General features: G+C 41.6%; 1 protein-coding gene across 2 annotated transcripts in view; it reads right to left on the bottom strand.

Moving 5' to 3' along the window:
• Positions 1-7,888: 7,888 nt before the first annotated feature.
• CPPED1 (calcineurin like phosphoesterase domain containing 1) overlaps positions 7,889-22,939 on the bottom strand; it is a 145,866-nt gene continuing 130,815 nt past the window's right edge. For both annotated transcript variants that reach the window (XM_010339398.2, XM_010339399.2), the window contains one exon: positions 7,889-9,612. In XM_010339398.2, the coding sequence (XP_010337700.1) occupies positions 9,383-9,612 (230 nt within the window). In that variant the 3' untranslated portion in view covers positions 7,889-9,382. The remainder of the gene's footprint in view (positions 9,613-22,939) is intronic.

Raw genomic sequence — 22,939 nt, 5'->3', positions numbered from 1 at the left:
CACGATCCGATGTAATCACTTGTGGAAAAGCCCATCATGGACTGAAAGGCTGTTACACTCATCAGCCCTGTTGGGGAGATGTTGCTGAACTGTCTACACAACATCAAAAAGCTTTTCTTAAATAATCATTAGAGCAGCTCCATGGGAGAGCTAGTTCATAAAGATGTTCCCTGTGAAACTGCTCCATCCACACAAACACGCCAGACGCGGTGCTGTGACCAGAAGGGTAGAGGCCACCGCTAATTAGACATGACATCAGCATTTATACTCTGCTGACCAATTATGTCGGAAGAAGTAAATAAAGCTAATGAAACTTTCCTTTCATCCAGGCTAGGAGCTCCAGACTCTCTGTAGGTGAGTTACCTTGCCCCAGAAATCCCTCTGCTGGAGATCTTTTGGGTAATGTGTGACTTTATTGCTAGAATTCCTTAGAGAAGAAAAAAAAATACTTAACTAAATTGAATAATGAAATAAATAAACTTGGTTCTACTTGCCAGTGGAGACATAACTTGAGGATGAACATAATTTACTTTCTTTCTTTGCGGCGAGGGAGACACAGTGTGTCTCTGTTGTCCAGGCTGGAATGCAACGGCACAATCTCGGCTCGCTGCAACCTCTGCCTCCCAGGTTCAAGCAATTCTTCTGCCTTAGCTTCCCAAGTAGCTAGGATTACACTCATGTAATCCTGACTAATTTTTGTACTTTTAGTAGAGATAGGTTTTCACCGTGTTGGCCAAGTTGGTCTCAAACTCCTGACCTCAGGTGATATGATATCCACCTGCCTCTGCCTGCCAAAGTGCTGAAATTACAGACTTGATCCACCGCACCCAGCCCTCATCTAGTTTTAAGAAGCCCAGTCTGGGAGGCTCAGCTCGTGGATGCACGGCTGGGCTTTGTGCTGGGGGATGAGGGTGCAGAAACAACATGTGATGTTTGAAGATGAAAAATGCCATGATGAACTATTATACAAATACTCTGCACAGACAACAATGCATAGTGCAGAAGCATGTGGTTATACTCTGCCAAGATTTGTTCATGTATCAGTGTTAGGGTGTCAAGTAGGCTCACGTTAATCTTAAGGGGAAGGTGCTATATTGTCCCCATTTTATAGATAAAGAAACTGAGTCCCAGAAACAGGACACTACCTGCCCAAGGCCACGGAGTTATTGAGTGGCAGAGCCAGCATTGGAACCAGGTGGGCCAACTTCATCCCCTTAACTTCTCCCTCCCTTTTCTCCTTTCTTTCTCCCTTTCATTTTTTTTTCTTTCTTTTCTCTCTCTCTCCTTTTTTTTTTGAGACAGTCTCTCTGTTGCCCAGGCTGGACTGCAATGATGTGATATCAGCTCACTGCAACCTCTGCCTCCTCGACCTCTCACCCACTTCTTGACTCTTCCAGCCATACCTGAGCGTCTTCTCAAGCAATGCCAGGCAGTGCAGAAGTTTCTAGTCCACTCCTCTAAGAGCTGTGCTTGTAGTGAACACGCCAAGACAGGTAATGCCGACCATGAAACACAGCACAGAGTGACTCTCAGGGAGGAATTAGCAGGAAATGGACATGTGTCTATCAAACAATTGATCAATTACATTTTCCCAGGTCTCCACCCACTGCCTCATCACCCTTTCCATTCCCTCCACTCTGGTCTCTAGAAGGGTTTGGCTAGGTGCAGTGGGTCATGCCTGGAATCCCAGCACTTTGGGAAGCCAAGGTGGGCGGATCACTTACGTAGTAGTTCTAGATACGGCTGTATTGCCCCGCTGGCAGTTCTCTACATATTTTGGCAAATGTGCTGGAATTTATTCTTCCAGGCTTGCCTCCCATTTTCTAATATCACCGAAGAGCAAATTCTTTATAAAGTCCAATTTAGTAATATTTTGCCCTGTGACTCATGTTTTGTGTTTGTTGAGCATATGAAATTTAAGTTTGTTTTATTTCACCAAATATGAGAAGTCGTTGGCTATCATTTCTCTAAATATTTTTTAGTGGCTCATGCTTTGTTTCCTTTCTGGTACTCATGACTGTACTTTAGACTTTTGATACAGGGTTGTGAAGTTTGCTTAATAAAATCCTTTGTCTTTGTATTTTAGGGTGAAAACTTTCTATCGATCTGTCTTCATGTTCTCTGACTCTTTCCTCCCTCTTCTTTACTCTGCTATTAAGCCCGTCCAGTACGTTTAACATTTTAGATATTATATTTTTCAGTTCTGAAATTTTCATTTTTTCTATGTTCTAGGAGATATCCTTTCTTTTTGTTCATATTAGGTATATTTTCCTTTACTTTATAAAGCCTTGTTATAGTAGCTGCTCTTTCTCCTGGAGTGAAAATTCTAACATCTGGGGCCTCTTAGGGTGGACTGTCTTTTGCTTTGAGAGTGACGTATTTTCTTTTTTTGTTGCTTTTGTTTTATGTTAAGCAATTTTGGATTGTATCCTGGGCTAGGTAAATAATGCACTGTGGAGAGTTGGGATTCAGTTATATTCTTCCGAAGAATGTTGAGGCTTTTGCAGGCAATTAACTTGGTCAGACTCCAATGGTAAGCTCTCTGTTGCTTCCTCTGGGCACTGAGTCAAATCTTGGTTTAATTCTTTAAGCGTGTGCTGCCAATTCTGTCATGCTCATGCATGCTTTGGGGGTAAGCAAGAGATTTGTGTGGAGCTCATATACAGATTAGAGGATTCTTATCCCCACCTGTCTCCCTGCTGGAACTCCTCACTCCCCAGTGACATGGGCTTCTTCCTCCAGTATCTCTGTTCTAATACATAGTGAATTTGGGGCCGGACCTGGTGGTTCACGCCTGTAACCCCAGCACTTTGGGAGGTCAAGGAAGGTGAGTCACATGAGCCCAGTAGTTTGAGGCCAGCCTGAGCAACATGGAACTCCATCTACCAAAAATACAAAAAATTAGCTGCATGTGGTGGTGCCTGCCTTTGCTCCCAGATACTTGGGAAGCTGAGGCAGGAAGATTGCTTAAACCTGGGAGGTGGAGATTGCCACATGCTGCAATCGCACCATTGCACTCCAGCCTGAGCAACACAGCTAGATCCCATGTCAAAAATAAAAGTGAATTTTGAGAAAAACTTATTGACCTCAGGTGTGCTGCTCTACAATTGTGGTTTGCCCTCAGAACAACGTGCAAGGGAGAGGAGACTCACCAAGGTTCTGAGTTCCTTACATGTGTTCATTCTCCATATCGCCACGTAGGCCTTTCTGTCTATAAAGTTATCTGCAGGAAGTTTGGTCGGTGGGGGCTTAAACCACTGAATTCCAGATGAAGTCAATTCCATTTTTGCTCAGGGTGCACAAACCTGGAGTTTTCAGATTCCCCTTTACTCCTCTGTGACTTCCATCTTTCTTGTCTTTTGCCTAAACATGTTTTAAGGTTATCTCCTTAGGCATCTCGTGGTGCTGCTAGATTTTCCTGCGAATCTTATTCATTCCCATGGTGTCCCTGGGCTGCACTCCCATGATGCAGTTTTCATTGTTTCCTGAGTTTCATGCTTGTATTTCAAGCCATCTCTTTTATATTCACATAGAACCTTCAGTCTAGAGTCACTCTCTTGTCTGGCTCACTAGCTTTGGTTACTGTACAGTATTTGTTCAGTGAACCAGGTTTAGAATTACTACAAGTGGGGATATTTTTTGTTATCACCTCCAGTTTCTTCACTGAGAGCACAGAACTAAAGATGGCAATGATGCTGCTAATTAGTGATGGAGCTGCTGACAATACTTCACTTTGAGGACAATCCCACAAGGACTACTATCAGGCTTAGGAATATCACCTCCTTCCCTTTCTTCCTCTCCTACCAGTTAGGAGTTCATAGTGATAATCAGTATAGATTACTGATTTTTCTTTTGAGATGGAGTCTCACTCTCTTGCCCACGCTGGAGTGCAATGGTACGACCTTGGCTCCCCACAACCTCCACCTCCCAGGTTCACGCAATTCCCTGCCTCAGCCTCCCAAGGAGCTGTGATCACAGGCACTCGCCACCACGCCCAGCTAATTTTTGTATTTTTGGTAGAGATGGGGTTTCAGCCCTTGGCCAGGCTGGTCTTGAACTCCCGACCTCATGATCCACCTGCCTCAGCCTCCCATAGTGCTGGGATTTCAGGCATGAGCCACTGCGCCTGGCCAACTGTACAGCTTTACTCACCATCCATTGCTGAGTATTCTTTGAGCAGCAACTCTCTGCCATTAGGCAGAGTTCCAGATGCTGGGGATAAAGTGACACATGTAACAGACATGGGCCCGGCTGTCTGGCGCTTGCATTCTGGTGTATGTGTGTGTGTGGTTACACTTAAAGATACTTAAGCAAGGATAGTTCTCTGAAGAAAACAACCAAAGGAATGAGAATGCAATGCTAGGACCAGGAGTGTAACCTTTGGGTGGAACAGTGTATTAGTCCTCTTTCACACTGCTATAACTGCCTGAGACTGGGTAATTTATTAAAGAAAAAGAGAGGGAGAGATTTAATTGACTCACAGTTCTGCATGGCTGGGGAGACCTCAGGAAACTTACAATCATGGTGGAAGCAGAAGCAGGCATGTCTTATATGGCAACAGGAGACAGAATGTGAAGGAGGAACTGTCCAACACAAAACCATCAGATTTTGTGAGAACTCACTATCACAAGAATAGCATGGGAGAAACCACCTCCATGATCCAACTACCTCCCACCAGGTCTGTCCCTTGACACGTGGGGATTTTGGGGATTACAATTCAAGATGAGATTTGGGTAGGGACACAGATCCAAATCGTATCAAGGAGGAAGGCCACTTTCAGCAGTGATGTTTGAGCGGATGTCAAAATGATAACAAGAAGCCAGTTTCTAGACAGGCACAGAGGTCTCTCATTCTAAGTGTGCTGCAAAGCCCCTTTAATGAAGACATCTACTTCTTAAATGTAATTGTCAGAATAATGAAGGGTAACATGATTATTCACATTTAGTCAACTTAATTTACATAGATAAAACATAAGGGAAAAATCCAACCTGTCTGTATGTGCATGCACTGATGTTTAAAAATCCATTGGTGGAAAAAAAAAAATTAGTCAGCAAAATCTTTTCTAGATAAATGCTAAAATCATTATTCTAAGAAAAGAATTCCCCACTTTTACTATGTGTGTACGTGTGTGTTGTGTGTGTGTATGTATATATGTATATATATGTGTATATATGTATATATATACATATATATGCATACACACACACACACACACACACACTCTCATTAAAAAATATGTAAGAGCTCTCCCACAGCTTGAGAGTATTCTATGAAGTTACAAAAACCACTGTTACCTGTTGAGTACGATGTTACATGTGCAATCAAAACTGTTGAGGTTATCTGAATAAAAAATCCCTGGTGTCTATTACAGAAAGCTTTTAATTGAACTTGCCTTGGCAATTTACTCCTAAATCTTCTTTTTTCCCCAGCTCAACATAATATTGTGGGACCCTGTTTCAAAAAAAAAAAAAAAAGAGTTCAAGTAAATGCAAATTAAGTTTTTGCAACCTTTTCTCAAGAGATTCTGCACTGGAATACAGACTACAGTATTAAACTACTGTGTGTATATAGTTTCTACAGTTATATACACCATAGTATCTTTTACAGGTGTATAAGGTCAATGGCCCTAGTCTTATTCAGGCTTAAAACGAGTGCTTGCCTTGTAACTCTGCAAATGACCAATAATCTCATTCATAATACTGAAAATCACAAGGTAGGATAAAACGTTCAATTGCTCGTCCCATAAAGCTCACTAGATTTTTTCCCCATTCTCCCCAATCTTAGGAGAGACATGACTAAAGATGTGAGATAAAATTATTTCTTGTAAAAAATAAATGATCATTTCTCAGCTCCATTCCCAAAGTCACATAAGCCTTTGCAATCCAACTTGAGGTCACTTTTAAAAACTTTTCCCCTGTAGCAGGCCCTTGTGTTTTTGTTTTCTCCTCCAATAAAAGTGATTAATTGGGAAGGGGAACATTAGGTGACATTCCTTGCCTTGAGACAGCTTGTGGTGGTTTCCTACACCCTGGGGTGGTAACTCCAGACATGGAGTGAAGCCTCATCTGCTAGAGCTGCGGACAGTTACTAAGGCAGACAGGACTGCATCCCGTGACTCATTTTGGTTGTTTGGTTTCTAAATCTCCTCCAGTAAAAATCCTCCCCCTGGAACCATCTGCTCTTTGGACAAGCTTTAGCCCCCTGAACCTAGTACAATCAGGGTCTGGTCTAGGCTTTGCAGAGCTGGAAGGAAATCCCCGCCACCTCCAGCCGACGCTGTCTAAGGTGCTGAATACCGTAGTCATTGTGTTGCCACCGGCTGAGCTGACACAACCTCTCACCCCTGAGAAATGTTTTCCAACACATTTAACAGGGCAGTGTTAAAAAGCATGGACTCGAGCCTTGGGCCATCTACATCTCATTCCTTTTCCATCAAGATGAGCTGGGTGACCTTGGCCAGACGACCTCCATCTTTCTGAGCCAAAGCACTTAAAAAACATTAAACGTTCAAAACCACAGCACTTAGAATCAGAAGTCCTTTTACCATTTTTCACAGTATAAGGCACTTATTTTTTCTTTAATATCATTCCCTTTTTTTTTAAAGGCAAAGGAACCACAAGTGAACACACTAGTCATGACCCATCAGAATAACAGAATGCTCATCTACAAAAACATTTCCTGATTTCTTTCGGAACCTCTTCCTACTGGGAAATACTGCTGTTTGCTTAAAAAGTGGTGAGAATATATTATGATTCTTCCTTTTAAAAAATTGAATTTGTATACATTTAAGGTGTACAAGTGCAGCTCTGTTACATGGATATGTCTAAAGTGGTGAGTCCAGGCTTTTCCCTCAACCAGCACTAGAACACTGTACATTGTACCCATTAGGTAATTTCTCATGCCTTACTCTCCTCCCACCCTTCTGAGTCTCCAATGTCTATTTCATACTCCATGTTCACAGGTATACATTATTTAGCTCCCATTTATAAGTAAGAACATGAGGTATTTGACTTTCCACTTCTAAGTTATTTCACTTAAGATAACAGCTTCCAGTTCCATTCATGTTGCTGCAAAATATATGGTTTCATTCTTTTTTATGGCTGAATAGTATTCCACTGTGTATACATACCACATGTTCTTTATCCAATCATCGGTTGATATGATTCCCTTTTCTTAGCATATTCTTGGGGTACTTCTGAGTCAGTTCTTTCACTTACTTTTTTGGGTAAGGAGATTTGGCAAGTTTCATTTTCATTACTTTTAATTATCTCCATCATCCTTCTGCAAACCCATGTGCCACAATTCAGAGCATTTTGTGCGTGTAAGACCACAATGAGGGCTCCTTCTGAGAAGACCCCATCCTGGAAATGAAGCCCTCTGTGTTTATGACCCAAGTGTCACCACGTGCTTTTATTTTTGTTTTGTTTTGTTTTTTGTTTTGGAGACAGAATCTTGCTCTGTTGCCCAGGCTGGGGTGCAGTGGCACGATCTTGGCTCACCACAACCTCCACCTCCTGGGTTCCAGCGATTCTCCTGCCGCAGCCTCCTGAGTAGATGGAATTACAGGTGTGCACCACTATGCCTGGCTAATTTTTGTATTTGTTTTCTTTTTTTTTTTGAGCCGGAGTCTCGCTGTGTCACCCAAGCTGGAGTGCAGTGGTGTGATCTTGGCTCACTGCAACCTCTGCCTCCTGAGTTCAAGCAATCATCCTGCTTCAGCCTCCTGAGTAGCTGGCACTACAGACGTGAGCCACTGTGTCTGGCTCAATATGCGGTTGTTATTAGCTATGCCCTTTACTGAACTCCTTTTCTTGACCTCCTAAACCTACACCTGTTATAAAGAAACAAATGCAAAACAAGACTGCAGTGAAAGACTAAAAGAAGTGCATTCTAGTTGAAAAAAATTTTTAATTTTCTCGTGCTACATAACAATGAACTATGGCGTCGCCAATCTATCCCATAATTAACTTCTTGTCTTTTGTTCCTTATGAATTTACATATTTAATTATCTATTTAATTTCCCATGGTTTTGCTACATTGACTAAAACTTTGTAACAAGAAAGTCTTTTAATTTAATGGACTTTGCAGTTGATGGGTAACCAGCTTTGGAAGTCATTTTAGCATTACTAAGTGCCCACTGAGTGCTGTTTCGTAACCCTGTACGTTTTCTCTGCCAGGATTTGGAGTCCCTAGTACCTAGGTTATTTGTCCACCAGAACAATGGCTGTAAAAGAGAAAATTGAGCAGTGGTCAGGAGCTTCTGGGAAGGTGCAGTAAAACAGGTTACATCAAAACGATGCTGATTTGAAATGACCTACGCTCTTCTGTCAAGGGATATTGCATTAGTACATTTAATCAAAATCAGGGCCGATTTAGAGAATGTGGCTGAAAGCACTGTTGTAGTCCCACTAGAATTTCTGCTTTGTTTCTTCTTGTTCTTTTCTTTTTCTCCACGAAGACCTAAACTGCTTTGTTTCTTCTGAGAGCTCAGCATACATTTCCACTTTTTCTGTCAAAGTGGACACAATTAAGAGTCTCATAAACGAAGGGGGATTCTGATCCCATGAGACCGACCATCTGCAAAGTGGCTACAGAGCCAGAATGTGGATGTGAACAAATTCGAAATGTGCTGCCCAGCGACTAGAGAAGGGGCGTTTTAGAGCTGTGGTTTCAGTCTCTAGGGATGAGATTTTCATAAATGGCCAATTTATGTGCAAAGGTGACTTTCCTAGGCACCCAGGAAGGCAAATTTAAGCTCTGAGCTATATCAACTGCATTCTGTTCCTATCATGAGCAGTAACAGACGTCTCAGAATTTAAGAGCAAAAGGTGGCTATGTGGCTCCTTGTTTACCTAAGTCTGCATGGCTCTCGTAACAAGGAATACAGCTGTTCATTCTGCTGGGAAGGAAAGGAGATGAAGTTTGTTTTGCCCAACATTTTGGGAATCATAATCACAATGTAATACAATCAAGTATAGTTTGTTTAAGGAATTATCAAAAATCATACTTGGATATCTGATAGCAATTGAGGTTGATAGGCAGGCTTTGATCGTATGCCAACCAGAAAACAATTCCATTCAAATGTGGAGTTGAGAAACACAGAATTAGGAGAATTTATTCAAACATCCATGCAGACATAGTCTAATATCATTTTTAAAACCTATTTCCAGGCTCTCTTGCTCCATTTTAAAGGAAATGCAGTTCTATTTTGAATATAATTCAGGATAGGGCACCAGCTCTCTGATTTATGCAGAAGGACATAAATTCACAAACCTGCCTGGGCTATTTTTGTATTTCAGCAAGGGGTTGTGTGCAGCTGCTGTTTCTGGCAGAAAATAAAAAAAAGAGTGCAAGTAAAAAGTGAACCAAACAGTAAAGACCGTCATTTTTTCTTTATCAAATCCATGAGATCGTCTTCTATTCCTTTCTCACTCAGCTCATCCAGACTGTAGTATCGGTGAACAATTTTGTCGGCAGTGACCACCACGACTCGGAGCCCGTGGGGGTCTAGGCCCAGCTGGCAGCCGATGGCAGATGACACCACCATGTCGAGGTTCTGGTAGCTGCCCCCAGCATTCCTGTGGTAGTGGCCTGAGAACACGGCTTTGACACCTGCAGGGAATGGAAAAAGACATTAGAGGCTGAGGACTTCCACTGGGTAGCCTGGGGTCTCCAGTGTTTTATTCCGTGAACAGTAATATATTAACTACGTTATTATACCATCATGTGGGATTAGCATATTAAATGTATAGTATTATTCTGTATATAATCAACAAATAGAAAGTGTATGTGACGTCCAGAATCTTTGCAAGGATATTTTATATATACAACATATTATTAACATATTTGTCATAACTAGTACAAAAAAGCACTAGGGAAGAAAATGAGGGAAGACGAAGTGAATGACTTTGAGAGAAGACAAAGGAGACTGAAAAAAAACACGTTGAGGCCTACAAAAATATCCGGATGACAGAAGTTATAAAAATAACTTTTAAAAATAATGTTTATGGCCAGGGATGGTGGCTCATGTCTGTAATCCCAGCACTTTGAGAGGCCAAGGTGGGTAGACTGCATGAGGTCAGGAGTTCAAGACCAGCCTGCCCAACATGGTGAAACTCCATCTCTACTAAAAATACGAAAATCGGCCAGCATGGTGGCTCATGCCTGTAATCCCAGCACTTTGGGAGGGCAAGGTGGGTGGACTGCTTAAGGTGAGGAGTTTGAGACCAGCCTGCCCAACACGGTGAAACCCCATCTCTACTAAAAATACAAAAATTGGCCAGGCATGGTAGCTCAGGCCTATAATCCCAGAACTTTGGGAGACCGAAGCAGGTGGATTACCTTAGGTCAGGAGTTTGAGACCAGCCTTGCCAACACAGTGAAACCCTGTCTCTATTAAAAATACAAAAATTAGCCAGGCATGGTGGTGAACACCTATAGTCCCAGCTACTTGGGACACTGAGGCAGGAGAATCACCTGAACCTGGGAGGTGAAGATTGCAGTGAGCTGAGATCGTGCCACTGCACTCCAGCCTGGGTGACAGAGTGAGACTCTGTCTCAAAAAGTAAAATGATAAAATAAATAAATAAAAATACAAAAAAATTAGCTGGGCCTGGTGGCAGGTGTCTGTAATCCAAACTACTTGGGAAGCTGAGGCAGGAGAATTGCTTGAACCAGGGAGGCAGAAGTCGCAATGAGCCGAGGTTGTGCCACTGCACTCTAGCCTGGGTGACAGGGTGAGACTCCATCTCAATCAATCAATAAAAGAATGCTTATGGCCTTCTAATTAAGATGGCAGAGCCTGTTTGACATTTGATGAAGCCCCTCTGCTCCAAACAGCCGTAATAGATAAAATGTAAAACAGAAAACCCAAAGACATAAGTAGGCTCAAAAACAAAACTAATAGCTCCACAGGCCAGACACAAAACTGAGAGGCAAAGTCATGAGTGGGAGTAAAATGCCACCAGGAGTTCACCTCTTAGAAGATCACAGAGACTGAAAGCATTTTCAGGAGAAAATGGGGAAAATAAAGCCTGGTTCCTTGCTGGAAGAGGGGCTATCGTGGGAGCCTCTGTTTATGGAAGGAGGCTGAAGAACGCTGCTGCTACCTGGGGCTGGGAAAAGGTAGGCTGGTAAATGTTTAACACGTTATTATTTTTTTAAAGACCTGATCTGTCATGTTTGTCAATTTCCATGGTGTAAATACTCCCATCGTGGCTGCGGCTGATTTCAAGTTGCCAAGGTGATGTCACTGAACCAGATGTAGAAGAGATGCCCAGTAGTGCTCATTACATATATACCAGATGTTTCTACCATATAGATACAAAAGCTGCCAACAAGCTCAAGAGCATAAATCACAGCAATATTTAGCAAAAGAATTACCAAGTGATCAGTTTTGAGTATGCATTACCTTTGCTTTTCAATATAATTTATTTAATGGTGAGTTTATATAATCTGATTATTAATAATGGCCACTTAACAACCAGCTCACAACATTCCTTAAAACATAATGATGGGTCCTAATGAGTAGGTAGAAGCTGTTTCCAGCACATCACTGGGCTAAGGCTTGTTGCAACCAGAGAGTCTAGGAAGAAAGAAGAGACACACGCTCAAGTCTAGGAACCAAAACGTTTTTCCCAATGTTACCGTAGGGCTCTAAACTACTATTATAAGGCCTGGTCCTGAATGGGGGTGAAGATGGAGATAATGAAAACCACTAGAGAGGGGAGTTAGTCAAGAGAAAGGATGAGGAAAAAACAAAAAACAAAAAAATACCCCTTACTCACACTGACCCTGCAATTAAAAAGTCTGCTGCCATGAAGAAATCACATGGGAAGACAGTCTACAAACCCTTCAGTTGGAACATAAATTTACTCCAGATGAAATTAATTATTTAAAACTAACAAATATTTCAAATAAATGCATTTAAGATATCAAAGGGTCCTTAATAAAGGACTAACACCCATAAAAATCTGTTATGAAACAACATAGGCATAAATTGAATGAGAGTAGGCACTAACGAACATTTAGAAGTAGTGAACACAAAAGAAATACCCATGAAAATTTAAGGTAAAAACAACCCTCAGTCAATGAGATAGGCCAGCCATCATGGCTTCTGCCTATAATCCCAGTACTTTGAAAGGCTAAGGTGTCAGAATCACTTGAGGCCAGGAGTAGGAGACCAGTCTGGGCAATGTAGCAAGACCCCATCACTATAAAAAATAATAAAATAAATAAATGAGATCAATTCTAGGCATCAATCAAAGAGGAAATTGGTGAATTGAGAGGTAAAGCTGAGGAAATGAACCAGAACACAATACAGAGACCCAGACACAAGCAATAGGAACATGCTCTTGATTCGAGTTCTTTGAGTTCAAAGAACTCAAAGGATAGCTTAAGAACAGCAGAAGTTTAGAGGAGCTGGTGGAGGAGAAAGTAGAAGATAATAGTGAGAAGAATTTGAAAAAATAACAAGAAATTTTCCAGAAAGAAGGAAGACACAGGTCCTTAGATAAAAAGTACTACACAGGAAACATGAAAGTTAATTCATGCTGATACATGGTTCAAAAAAATTGTGGTACAGCAAACACAGAGAAAAACCACAGAAAGACAACTGCAATAAAAATATTATAAAGAAATGATAATCACACAGATAGCAGGCATCTTAACAATAACAGACTCAAAAAGTAATGCCTTCTATATTCTGACAGCAAATACCTATGAACCGCAAGTTTTATACCTAGCTAAACTTTCATTTAAGTTTGAGGGCAAAAAAAGACACGTTCGGAATATAAAAACTAAAAATTTACCACGTCTAAATCTTCACTGAAAGAATTGCTGAAACAAGGTATGTTTAAGCAAAAGAAAGGAGAAAACATTTTAAAATGATAATGAGAAAACACCAGTATTTTGGTAAATTGAATTAACTACTGATTTTTTTAAAAAACTTTTAAATGTTAAAAGTGAAACTAAAAATAAAAAATGTCAAGATAGGGAGTTCAGTGGAAAATTAAGGCATATAAAAATTACTGCCGTGTTTGGAAGGAAGATAAAAATACTGAATAACCTGATACTTTGCCAGAAAAAATGTATAGTTACTTATTTCTTTAAAATGTTTGAGCATAACAGCCAAACTAAAAATAAATAAACTGAACTTCATCAAAATTACCAACTTTTGTGCCCCAATAACATTATAAAAAATGAAAAGACAACCCATGGAATGGGAGAAAATATTCGCAAATCATATATCTAATAAGGGTCTAATATCTAGAAAACTTAAAGAGCTTTTACAACTCAACCAAAAGACAACCCAATTAACAAGTGGGCACAGGATGTGAACAGACGTTTTTCCAAAGGAGATACACAAATGCCCAATAACCATGTGAAAAGATGCTCAACATCATTTTTATCTTTAGGGAAATGTGAATAGATAACCACTTCCTGCCCACTTAGATGGCTGTGATTAAAGAGATGGAAAGCAACAAGGGTTCATGGGGATTTGGAGAAATTAGACCCTTCGTACAGTGCTGGTGGGAATGTAAAATGGTACATTTCTTTTGGAAAACATTTTGGCAATTCCTCAAACGTTAAACACATATTTACCATAATTGTGCTATTTCACTCCTAAGTATGTATCTCAGAGAAACAAAAACATTAGTCCATCCCAAAACTTGTATATGAATGTTGATAGCAGCATTCCTAAAATATGGAAGGAACCTAAATGTCCATCAGTTGATGATGGATAAACAAAATGTGGTTACCCATACAATGGAATGTTATTTAGCCATGAAAAGGAATAAAGCAGTGATACCTGCTGTAATGTAGATGCACCTTGAAAATATTAAGCTAAATGAGATAAGCTACTTGCAAAAGGCCCTATCTTGTATGCTTTCATTTATATAAAATGTTGAGAATAGCTAAATCCACAGAGAAAGTAGATCAGTGGTTGCTAGGGGCTGAGGGAAGGATGGAATGGGAGAGTGACTGCTAACAGGTGCAGGGTTTCTTTGTGGAATGGTAAAAATGGTCTGCAATTAGATCATGGTGATGGTTGCACAACCTTGTGAATACATTAAAACGACTAAATTTGATACTTCAAAAGAGCACATTTTATGGTATGTGAATTATAGCTCAATAAAAAAATGCAAAAAAATTACAGGAAGAGGAGGAAGCTAAAATGATTCCATATGGTAATAATGGATTAGAGTTGGAGATATCAGTGGTAATTCATGTTTAGCTTAATATTGCTGTGGATGGTTTCACATAGAAATATTTATAGATGTGTATATACAGAGGCCAGTACACAGACATTCGTTTCCTTGCTTTGTCAGCTGAGAGCCCCTAGAAGCACGTACTAGCAATGAGAGTGCCTCGCAGTCAGATCTCGCTTCCTAGCAAACATTCTCTAATAAAAGGAACTATGGCTCCTTGGAGAAATGGCTACTGTACCACTGAGCAGGAAACACAGAAGATGAGCCTGGAACATCTTGTGTTGCCAGAAAGGAAAGCGATGCTCAGAAATAAAAACCCTGCAACGATGGGGTATGGCAAAGGGACCCAGGAATCAAGCGACAGGATTACCAGTGGCCAAAGCTTACCAATCTGAGCAACCAAATAAACTAGTGTTGAATGATATCCCAAAGTATAAAAATACCCATGAGGCGGCCAGGTGCAGTGACTCATGCCTGCAATCCCAACACTTTGAGAGACCAAGGCGAGAGGATCCGTTGAGACCAGGAGCTCGACCAGCCTGGGCAACAGAGTGAAACCCCGTCTCCACAAAACATTACCAAATTAGACAGCTGTGGTGGCTCACGTCTGGTCCGAGCTACTTAGGTGGCTGAGGTGGGAGGACTGCTTGAGCCTGGGAGTTTGAAGCTACAGTGAGCTATGACTGCGCCATTGCATTCCAGTTTGGGTGACAGAGAGACCTTGTCTCTAAAAACAAACCAACAAAAACTTCACAAGACCATAATAATATAAATTCCTGAAGAAATAAATAAATGGTAGGGGAAGAAACATCTCCTACGCACAGAAGGGTGACAAACAAAAGACACAGACAACTCATCCTCTAGGAAGTACAGCATTTTTCCTCACCCCTTAGGTGTGGGGTATGCATCCCGACTTCTGTTCGAAGGGTATAGTTTTTTTTTGAGATGAAGTCTCGCTCTTGTCCCCCAGGGCTGGAGTGCAATGGTGTGATCTCGGCTCACTGCAACCTCTGCCTCCTGCGTTCAAGTGATTCTCCTGCCTCAGTCTCCCAAGTAGCTGGGATTACAGGCACCCGCCACCACACTCGGCTAATTTTTGTATTTTTAGTAAAGACGGGGTTTCACCATGTTGGTCAGGCTGGTATCAAACTCCTGACCTCAGATGATCCGCCTGTCTCAGCCTCCCAAAGTGCTGGGATTACAGGCATGAGCAAAAAGTATAGTTTAAAGAGAAGGTTAAAAAAAAAGAAGAATGTATTTACAGTGAAGAAACTGGACAAACACCAAGAGTGATAAGTCACATGGTTAGTATGTGCTCTTGATATGAATGTGGTAAAAATGGCACTTCACCTCTGTGGTCTTCCTCCCCCAAATCCATCACCCCAATTGAATCCTGAGAAAACCATCAGACATGTTTCCAAGACAGAGACATCGTATCAAGATCAGCACTCCTTAAAACTGTCACCAAAAACAAGGAAAGTGTGAGAAACTGTCACAGCCAAGAGGAACTTAAGCACACACAACACCTAAATGTAAATGATCCATGTGTTCTTATTTTTTAAATTATTTATTTATTTTTTTGAGATGGAGTCTCCCTGTGATGCCCAGGCTAAAGTGCAGTGGTGCAATTTTGGCTCACAGTAAACTCCGCCTCTCAGGTTCAAGTGATTCTCCTGCCTCAGCCTCCTGAGTAGCTGGGATTACAGGCACCCATCACCACACCTGGCTCATTTTTGTATTTTTAGCAGACATGGGGTTTCACCATGTTGGCTAAGCTGGTCTCAAACTTCTGAGCTCAGGTGATCCGCCTGCCTCAGCCTCCCATAGTGCTGGAATTACAGGTGTGAGCCACCACATCTGGCCATATTTTTAAAAATAAACTTTTAATTTTGGAACAATTTATATTTACGGAAAAATCACAAAGATAGGGAATTCTCATATCCCCTGCACTGTTTTCCCCATTCATTAACATATTACATCGGGATAATAACACTTGTTACAATTAATGAACCAATAATGACATAAGGTTTATTAAAGCCCATGATTAGATTCCTTTCGTTTTTTCCTGATGTCCTTTTTCTGTTCCAGGATTTGAATGATTTTTACCAGTTCCACACTGGGGAACAAGGAAGGAAATGGGGATTGAGAATAGTGGCAAAGAGGGGCAAGGGAAAAATAATGAGGAAACAGGAGAGCAAGGAAAGCAAAAGAGAAAGAAAGGAGAAGAAAGGACCATAGCCGATGCTTCTGGTGAGTGAGATTCTAGGAGACTGTATAGAGACCTCTCGGGACTGCAGTTACCTGGGCTGGCAGGAACTGCAGATTCACCTGTGGGCAGGTGTGGATCAGCTCAGGTGCAAAAAGGAAGGGTACTCAGCCTTCCCTACTTAAGACAGCCGCAGGTGGAGAGAAACAGCTACAGTCACGTGCAGCACACTGATGTTTTGGTCAATGATGAACGGCATATATGAAGGTGGTCCTGTAAAATTACAACGCTGTATTTTCATTGTACCTTCTGTATGTCTAGATATACAAATCCCTACCATTATGTTACGGTGGCCTACAGTATCCAGTACAGTACTATGCTGTATGGTTTGCAGTCCAGGAGCCATAGGCTACAGGTGTATAGCATACACCGTCTAGGTTGACATAAGGACATTGGGATGTTTGCACAATGACAAAATTGCCTAATGATGCAGGACTGTAATTCCATTTACTTGTTATTAGAATTTGAACAGAAAGAACTCATGTCAAGGGGGCAATCTAGCAACACTGTCGCATGTTTTACTGTATATTCCCTTGGCCCAACAAAAGCATTTTGGTAGATATTTATCCTTCAGAAGTCCCCAGGGAAAAGTCCAAAGATGTATGTGTGTTGTGCCTGTGGACATTAATATATGGTTCAGTGTGCATCCCAGTACCGTTAGTAATGTTTATTTCTGGAAGACCTGTTAAATGACAGTGTGTGCATTTTTAAAAAAGAGATAATTTATGTGTAATGGCACCAAAAGGTGCTAAATACCATTAATATGTATAGCACGCTACTGCAAAAACATCATGTGATCTAGTGTAAAATAATGTACACCTAAGAAGGTGTGTGTGCATATGAGGGTATGTGTGCATACATGTATACCTAAGAGGGTATGTGTGCATATGAAGGTATGTGTCATATGAGGGTATGTGTGCATATGTATACCTAAGAGGGAATGTGTGCATGTGAGGATATTTGTACATATGAGGGTATGTGTACATATGAATATATGTGTGCATGAAGGTATGTGTGCATATGAAGTATGTGTGCATATGAGGGTATGTGTGCATACATGTATACCTAAGAGGGTATGTGTGCATATGAAGGTGTGTGTGAATACGAGGGTATGTGTGCATATGTATACCTAAGAGGGAATGTATGCATATGAGGTTATGTGTGCATATAAAGTATGTGTGCATACATATACCTAAGAGGGTATGTGTGCATAGACACTCACCTACTAATAGTGGTGGTTTTAGGTGAGCGAGGTGGGGTAGGATTAGTGAGAGGTGCATCATTCTCTCCTATAGTAGTGTAATGCTTACAATGCTTATTACAGTAATGTAATGCTTACTAATCTGGTGATCAGGAATGAAATCCCAGCACTTTAAGAGGCAGAGGTGAGTGGATCACTTGAGGTCAGGAGTTCTAGAACAGCCTGGCCACCATGGCAAAACCCCGTCTCTATTAAAAATACAAAAACTAGCTGGACCTGGTGGCAGGCAACTGTAATCCCAACTACTTAGGAGGCTGAGGCAAGAGAATTGCTTGAACCTGGGAGGTGGAGATTGCAGTGAGCTGAGATTGTGCCACTGCTCTCCAGCCTGGGTGGCAGAGCAAGACCCCATCATAAAAGAGGGAGGGATGGAGGAGGGAGGGAAGGAAGGAAGGAAGGAAGGAAGGAAGGAAGGAAGGAAGGAGGGAGGAACGGAGGGAGGGAGGGAAGGAAGGAAGGAGGGAGGGAGGGAGGGAGGGAGGGAGGAGGGAAGGGAAGGAAGGAAGGGAGGGAGGGAGAAGAGAAGAAAGAAAAAGAAAGAAAGAGAGAGAGAAAGAGAGAGAAAGAAACAAGTAAAGAAAGAAGAAAGAAAGAAAGAAAAAAGAAAAGAAAAAGAAAAAAGAAAGGAAAGAAAAAATAAGATGACGTAAACAGGGCAGGGTGGAATGAAAGATGGAGCCACGGCCACTCCGGGCACAAACTGGGCGGTTCTCAGGTTGCAGCTGGAACCACTGGGTTGGGCGCCCAATGGATCCTCGCCACAAACAGAGAACTGAATGGCTCCCATTGTGCGGACTGGAGGGGCGGTGGAAATGACTGCCTCCTCTGTAGCTTTCCTGGGGTTTCAAAGCCAGGCTCTAGCTCAAATGGGACCGCATGAGATCAGCTCTGCCTGGGGGAACACTGAATGGCTGGACAGAAAGCACTCAGCATTATTATTTTTTTTGCATGCTAAATTATGTTGATGAGATTTGGCTCTTCATGCCTAACTCATAGTTGCAAACTGTACTATTCTGGAAAAAACGGCAATTTTGAAAGAAGCTTGCATTAGCCATAATTAGCTGTAAAAACTCATTTATGTTTAAATTTCACACCATATTGATTGGCATTAACAGAGAGGGGAGCATTAATGGTGATTGTTCAAGTGCCCAGAGGGCCTCGCAGAGCGGATCTCCCCAGACCGAGAACAGCTGCACTTCTCTGTAATATGCATGTCCCCTCCATCTGCCCCTCAGGGCTCACCAATTATTGTTAACGTCCTAAGTCACAGAAAATGTGACCAAATGAGGATTCTTAGCTGTAAAAGAACTAGCCAAAAAGATGAGGCTGGGTACGGTGGCTCCCACATGTAATTCCAGCTGGGAGTCTGAGGTAAGAGGATTGCTTGGGGCCAGCAGTTTGAGACCAGCCTGGACAACGTAGTGAGACCCTGTCTCCACACAGTATTATCAAATTAGCCAGGCATGGGGGTGCATGCCTGTAGTCTCAGCTACTCGGAAGGCTGAGGAGGGAGGATTGCTTGAGCCCAGGAGTTGGAGGCTACAGTGGGCCATGGGTGCACCACTGTACTCCACCTTGGGAAACATAGCAAGACCCTGTTTCAAAATAATAATAAACAAAGATGAGAGAAACTACAAGTGAGCAAAGCAGTCGTGTTCAAAACCTTCTCCTTCTAGTAAAACAGATTTCTCCCCCAATTCCAATGAGAAACTTGGCCTTCTGGGGTCCTGCATGAAAAAAATCAAGCAATGACTACGTGATGGGTTTACAAAGAGATGGGCAGGCAGGAGGCCAAAGTCTCATTCAGAAATAGGAAGGTGTGACTAACTCCATCCTCCTGGGTTCTGAAGCTGAGTTCAAAGCTTTGGGATGTTCCTGACTGGCTCAAGGAGTCTGAAACGAGGGATGAGATGTTGAGTTGGAGAATGAGGGAGCCACTTCTTGAGTTGGAACCATATCCAAAAGAAGTGTGGTGAGTTTCTGAATCAATTTCTCAGCTCCATGGAGGCCTGGAAGTTCTGAACCCGGAGTATGTCCTCCTAGTTCCACCTCAGGTAAGGGCAACAGTTCCAGGTGGAGTGGAAGAAGAAGGGACCCGGAAGGGGGTGGCACAGCAGTGGAGCACTCCGTATTCTCATCCTGTTTGACTGAATCCTCCCAAAGCACCTCTGTCCTAAGGACTCACATCATCTCCATTTTACAGATGAGAAAACTGAGGCCCAGAGAAGTTAAGAAACAAACACAAAGCCATACAGTGAGACAACATCAGAGCCCATTCTGCTTTGGGACCTTGGACCCATTGCTGACTTCTGTGAGTTTGCATTTGGTTATTTGTACAATGAATAATAATGACAGCCCATCTCATGGGAAGCAGAGGTCTGGGGGTGGGGGGCGGCACGGGGCATGGGTGTCAACAACAAGCTCATCACTGCCCCCATCCAGCAGGCCTTCTCCAGGGCAGGGCCGGCTGCTCACTGCTGGAATGGGGCACACAGCAGGGCAGTCCAGCTCTGCAACACCTAACCTCTCTCTGAGTTATAATCCTGCCCCTTTCATGCCGAGGGGCCACAAGGACCAGCATGAAGTTTTCCATCTCAGCTTTCTATTAGCTTTTGATAGAGAAGCATTGATTCACAACTCAATGAAGGTAAGGAATGTATTAATAAATCTTGGTTTCCCTGACGGGGGATTGATTTTAGTGGTGTTTTCAAGAGTTGGGCAGAATTTCCACTCAGCCTGTGCATCAGTCATCCGTGGCTGACATGCCTCTAAGATTCCTTAATTGAGTGTTATGTACAGATTCTTTTTGAACTATGAACTGCTGTAAGGAGATGACAAGCGTCTTTTTAAATTGCTGCCTGAAGAACTTCCAGCAAAGGCAGCCACTGCATCAAGAGGATGGCTTCTGTGGCGTTAGCTTCCTATTTTTCTTTTTTCTCCAAGGTATCAAGTCATGAAGATGCTATTTTTAAGCTATCTTGATTCAAGTTCATTTCAAATCAATTAGAGGATTGGGATATAGTCTCTGTATAATTTAATATTCTAATATTGGAAACCTGCTTCAAATCAATCAGGAGATTGAGATGCAACCTAGAATAATTCCGATACTAAACACTGGACTTCTTTAATGCCTCAGTGTTGGGGCGTAGACCTGGAAAGTGGAAATCCACTCCAACTGGACAGCTTTTACTTTCATCTTGCATGAGACTGTATTTGTAAAAATGTGATCCAGCTTTACGTTGTCAGCTATAACACTAAAAACTGCATTGCAAACCGTCACTCACACTGCATTTATTCTGCCTCAGTGGTAGGGAAAAATGTGACACAAAGAAAAAAGAGGGAGAGAAACGGAAAGTTAAAAAGAGAGAGGTTGGGTGTGAACGTACAGAAAGTAGGCATAAATAATCCCTCCTGGCAGTAAGGAATTTCCTTAGCAGGTTTTGAGATAAGAGATTCTGGCCAGGGGTGGCCAGGAGGCAAAGGGGAAGAGACAGATGTTTCTTAAGTGGGGTTGGGAGGTACAGACTGTGAATATGAAGTCATGGTTAAGCCCATCTGACTCATTCAGGAAGAGGTTCTTCACTATTAAAATTTTTGCATTATTGGTCTGGCTTGCTGGCTCATGCCTGTAATCCCAGCACTTTGGGAGGCTGAAGTGGGAGGATCACAAGGTCAGGAGGTCAAGACCATCCTGGCCAACAAGGTGAAACCCCATCTCTACTTAAAATACAAAAATTAGTGTGGTGGGCACATGCCCAGCTACTCAGGAGGCTGAGGCAGGTGAATTGCTTGAACCCACAAGGCGGAGGTTGCAGTGAGCCTAGATCGTGCTACTGTATTCCAGCCTAGGTGACAGAGTGAGACTCTGTCTCAAAAAAACAAAAACAAACAAAATTTTTGTGTTGTCAACTGGGGAATTCTAGATTCCAGCATATTTATTCACATTCATCAGAATTTCCCTGGTATATATCTTCCCCAGTGTCCCAATGCCTGTGACCCAGGATTGCCAGGGGACATAGTGGTAGGGTTCATTTATAAAACAATGGATGCCATTTCAAACAGGGTAGGCAAGTGAATTGTGTTAATGAACACAAAAAAAGGTCAATTATTCTCTAAGTAAGAGCATCTGTCCTGATGGTCAGAAAGAGACTTCTATATCTACTTTAAATTACAAGAGTCTACATCCTTCCATCTAAAAAAGTAACTCAGATCTAATCCAACTGTTTTGGACATTATAGGTACCTTGCATTTCCACAGAAATTTTACAATCAGCTTGCTGATTTCTACAAATAATAAAACTGCTGTAATTTTGCCTGGGATTTTGTTGAATCTATTGATTAATCTGGGAGAAAATGCCATATTAACACTGGCTTTCTAATCCATGAACATAGTCTATCTTTCCATTTACGTAGGTCTTTTAAAATTACTTTCAGCAATGTTTTGTAGAGGTAGAGGTCTTGAACATCCTCTGTTATTCCTAGGTATTTAATATTTCATGGTGCTATTGTAAATTGAATTATTTTTGCAATTTCATTTAATAATTGCTTGCTGATAGCATATAAAAACACAGTTATTTTTGTATATTAACCTTGTATCCTGAGACTGCTAAATTCATTTATTAGTCCTAGTAATTATTTTGTAGATTCCTGGGATTTTCTAAGTTAAAAAAAATCACATCATCTGAAAATAGGTCATTTTACTTCTTATCTTAATGTCTCTTATTTCTTTATCTGATTTTTGCAATAGTTAGGATCTCCACTACAACGTGAAAAAGTAATGGTGAAAACAGTCACCCTTGTTCTTGTTGGTTATAAATTTGGTTTTCATATTCTTATTTTTTAGGCTTTTGATATGACTGCCAAATTATTCTTCAGAACAACTTAATCAATTTAAATATCCACCAAGGGTTTGTTTGCGTGTTTGAAGAATGAGAGTTCATTCTTTGGTGATCTCACAAAAGCCTTGCAAATATTAAAAGGGAAGCATCTCAGGAGGACCTAAAATAAGTATTTGTTGATCCAGAACTTCTGAGTAACTGCTATCCTCCCCATTCTTTTTTCATGCTGGATAATCCCTTTTATCTTCTCCTGAACAAAGCACGTTCACAGGACTTACTATGGTTGGAAGTGTGTGTAAAGAGTAGGCAGGTGTTCCTTTCACTATTCCTTTTCTTGTATCTTTTCTGTAAGCTTGAAAGTATTG

This window comes from Saimiri boliviensis, chromosome 12, assembly GCF_048565385.1.
Source record: "Saimiri boliviensis isolate mSaiBol1 chromosome 12, mSaiBol1.pri, whole genome shotgun sequence".
NCBI lineage: Eukaryota > Metazoa > Chordata > Mammalia > Primates > Cebidae > Saimiri > Saimiri boliviensis.
This window is presented reverse-complemented; position numbering and strand designations above follow the sequence as displayed.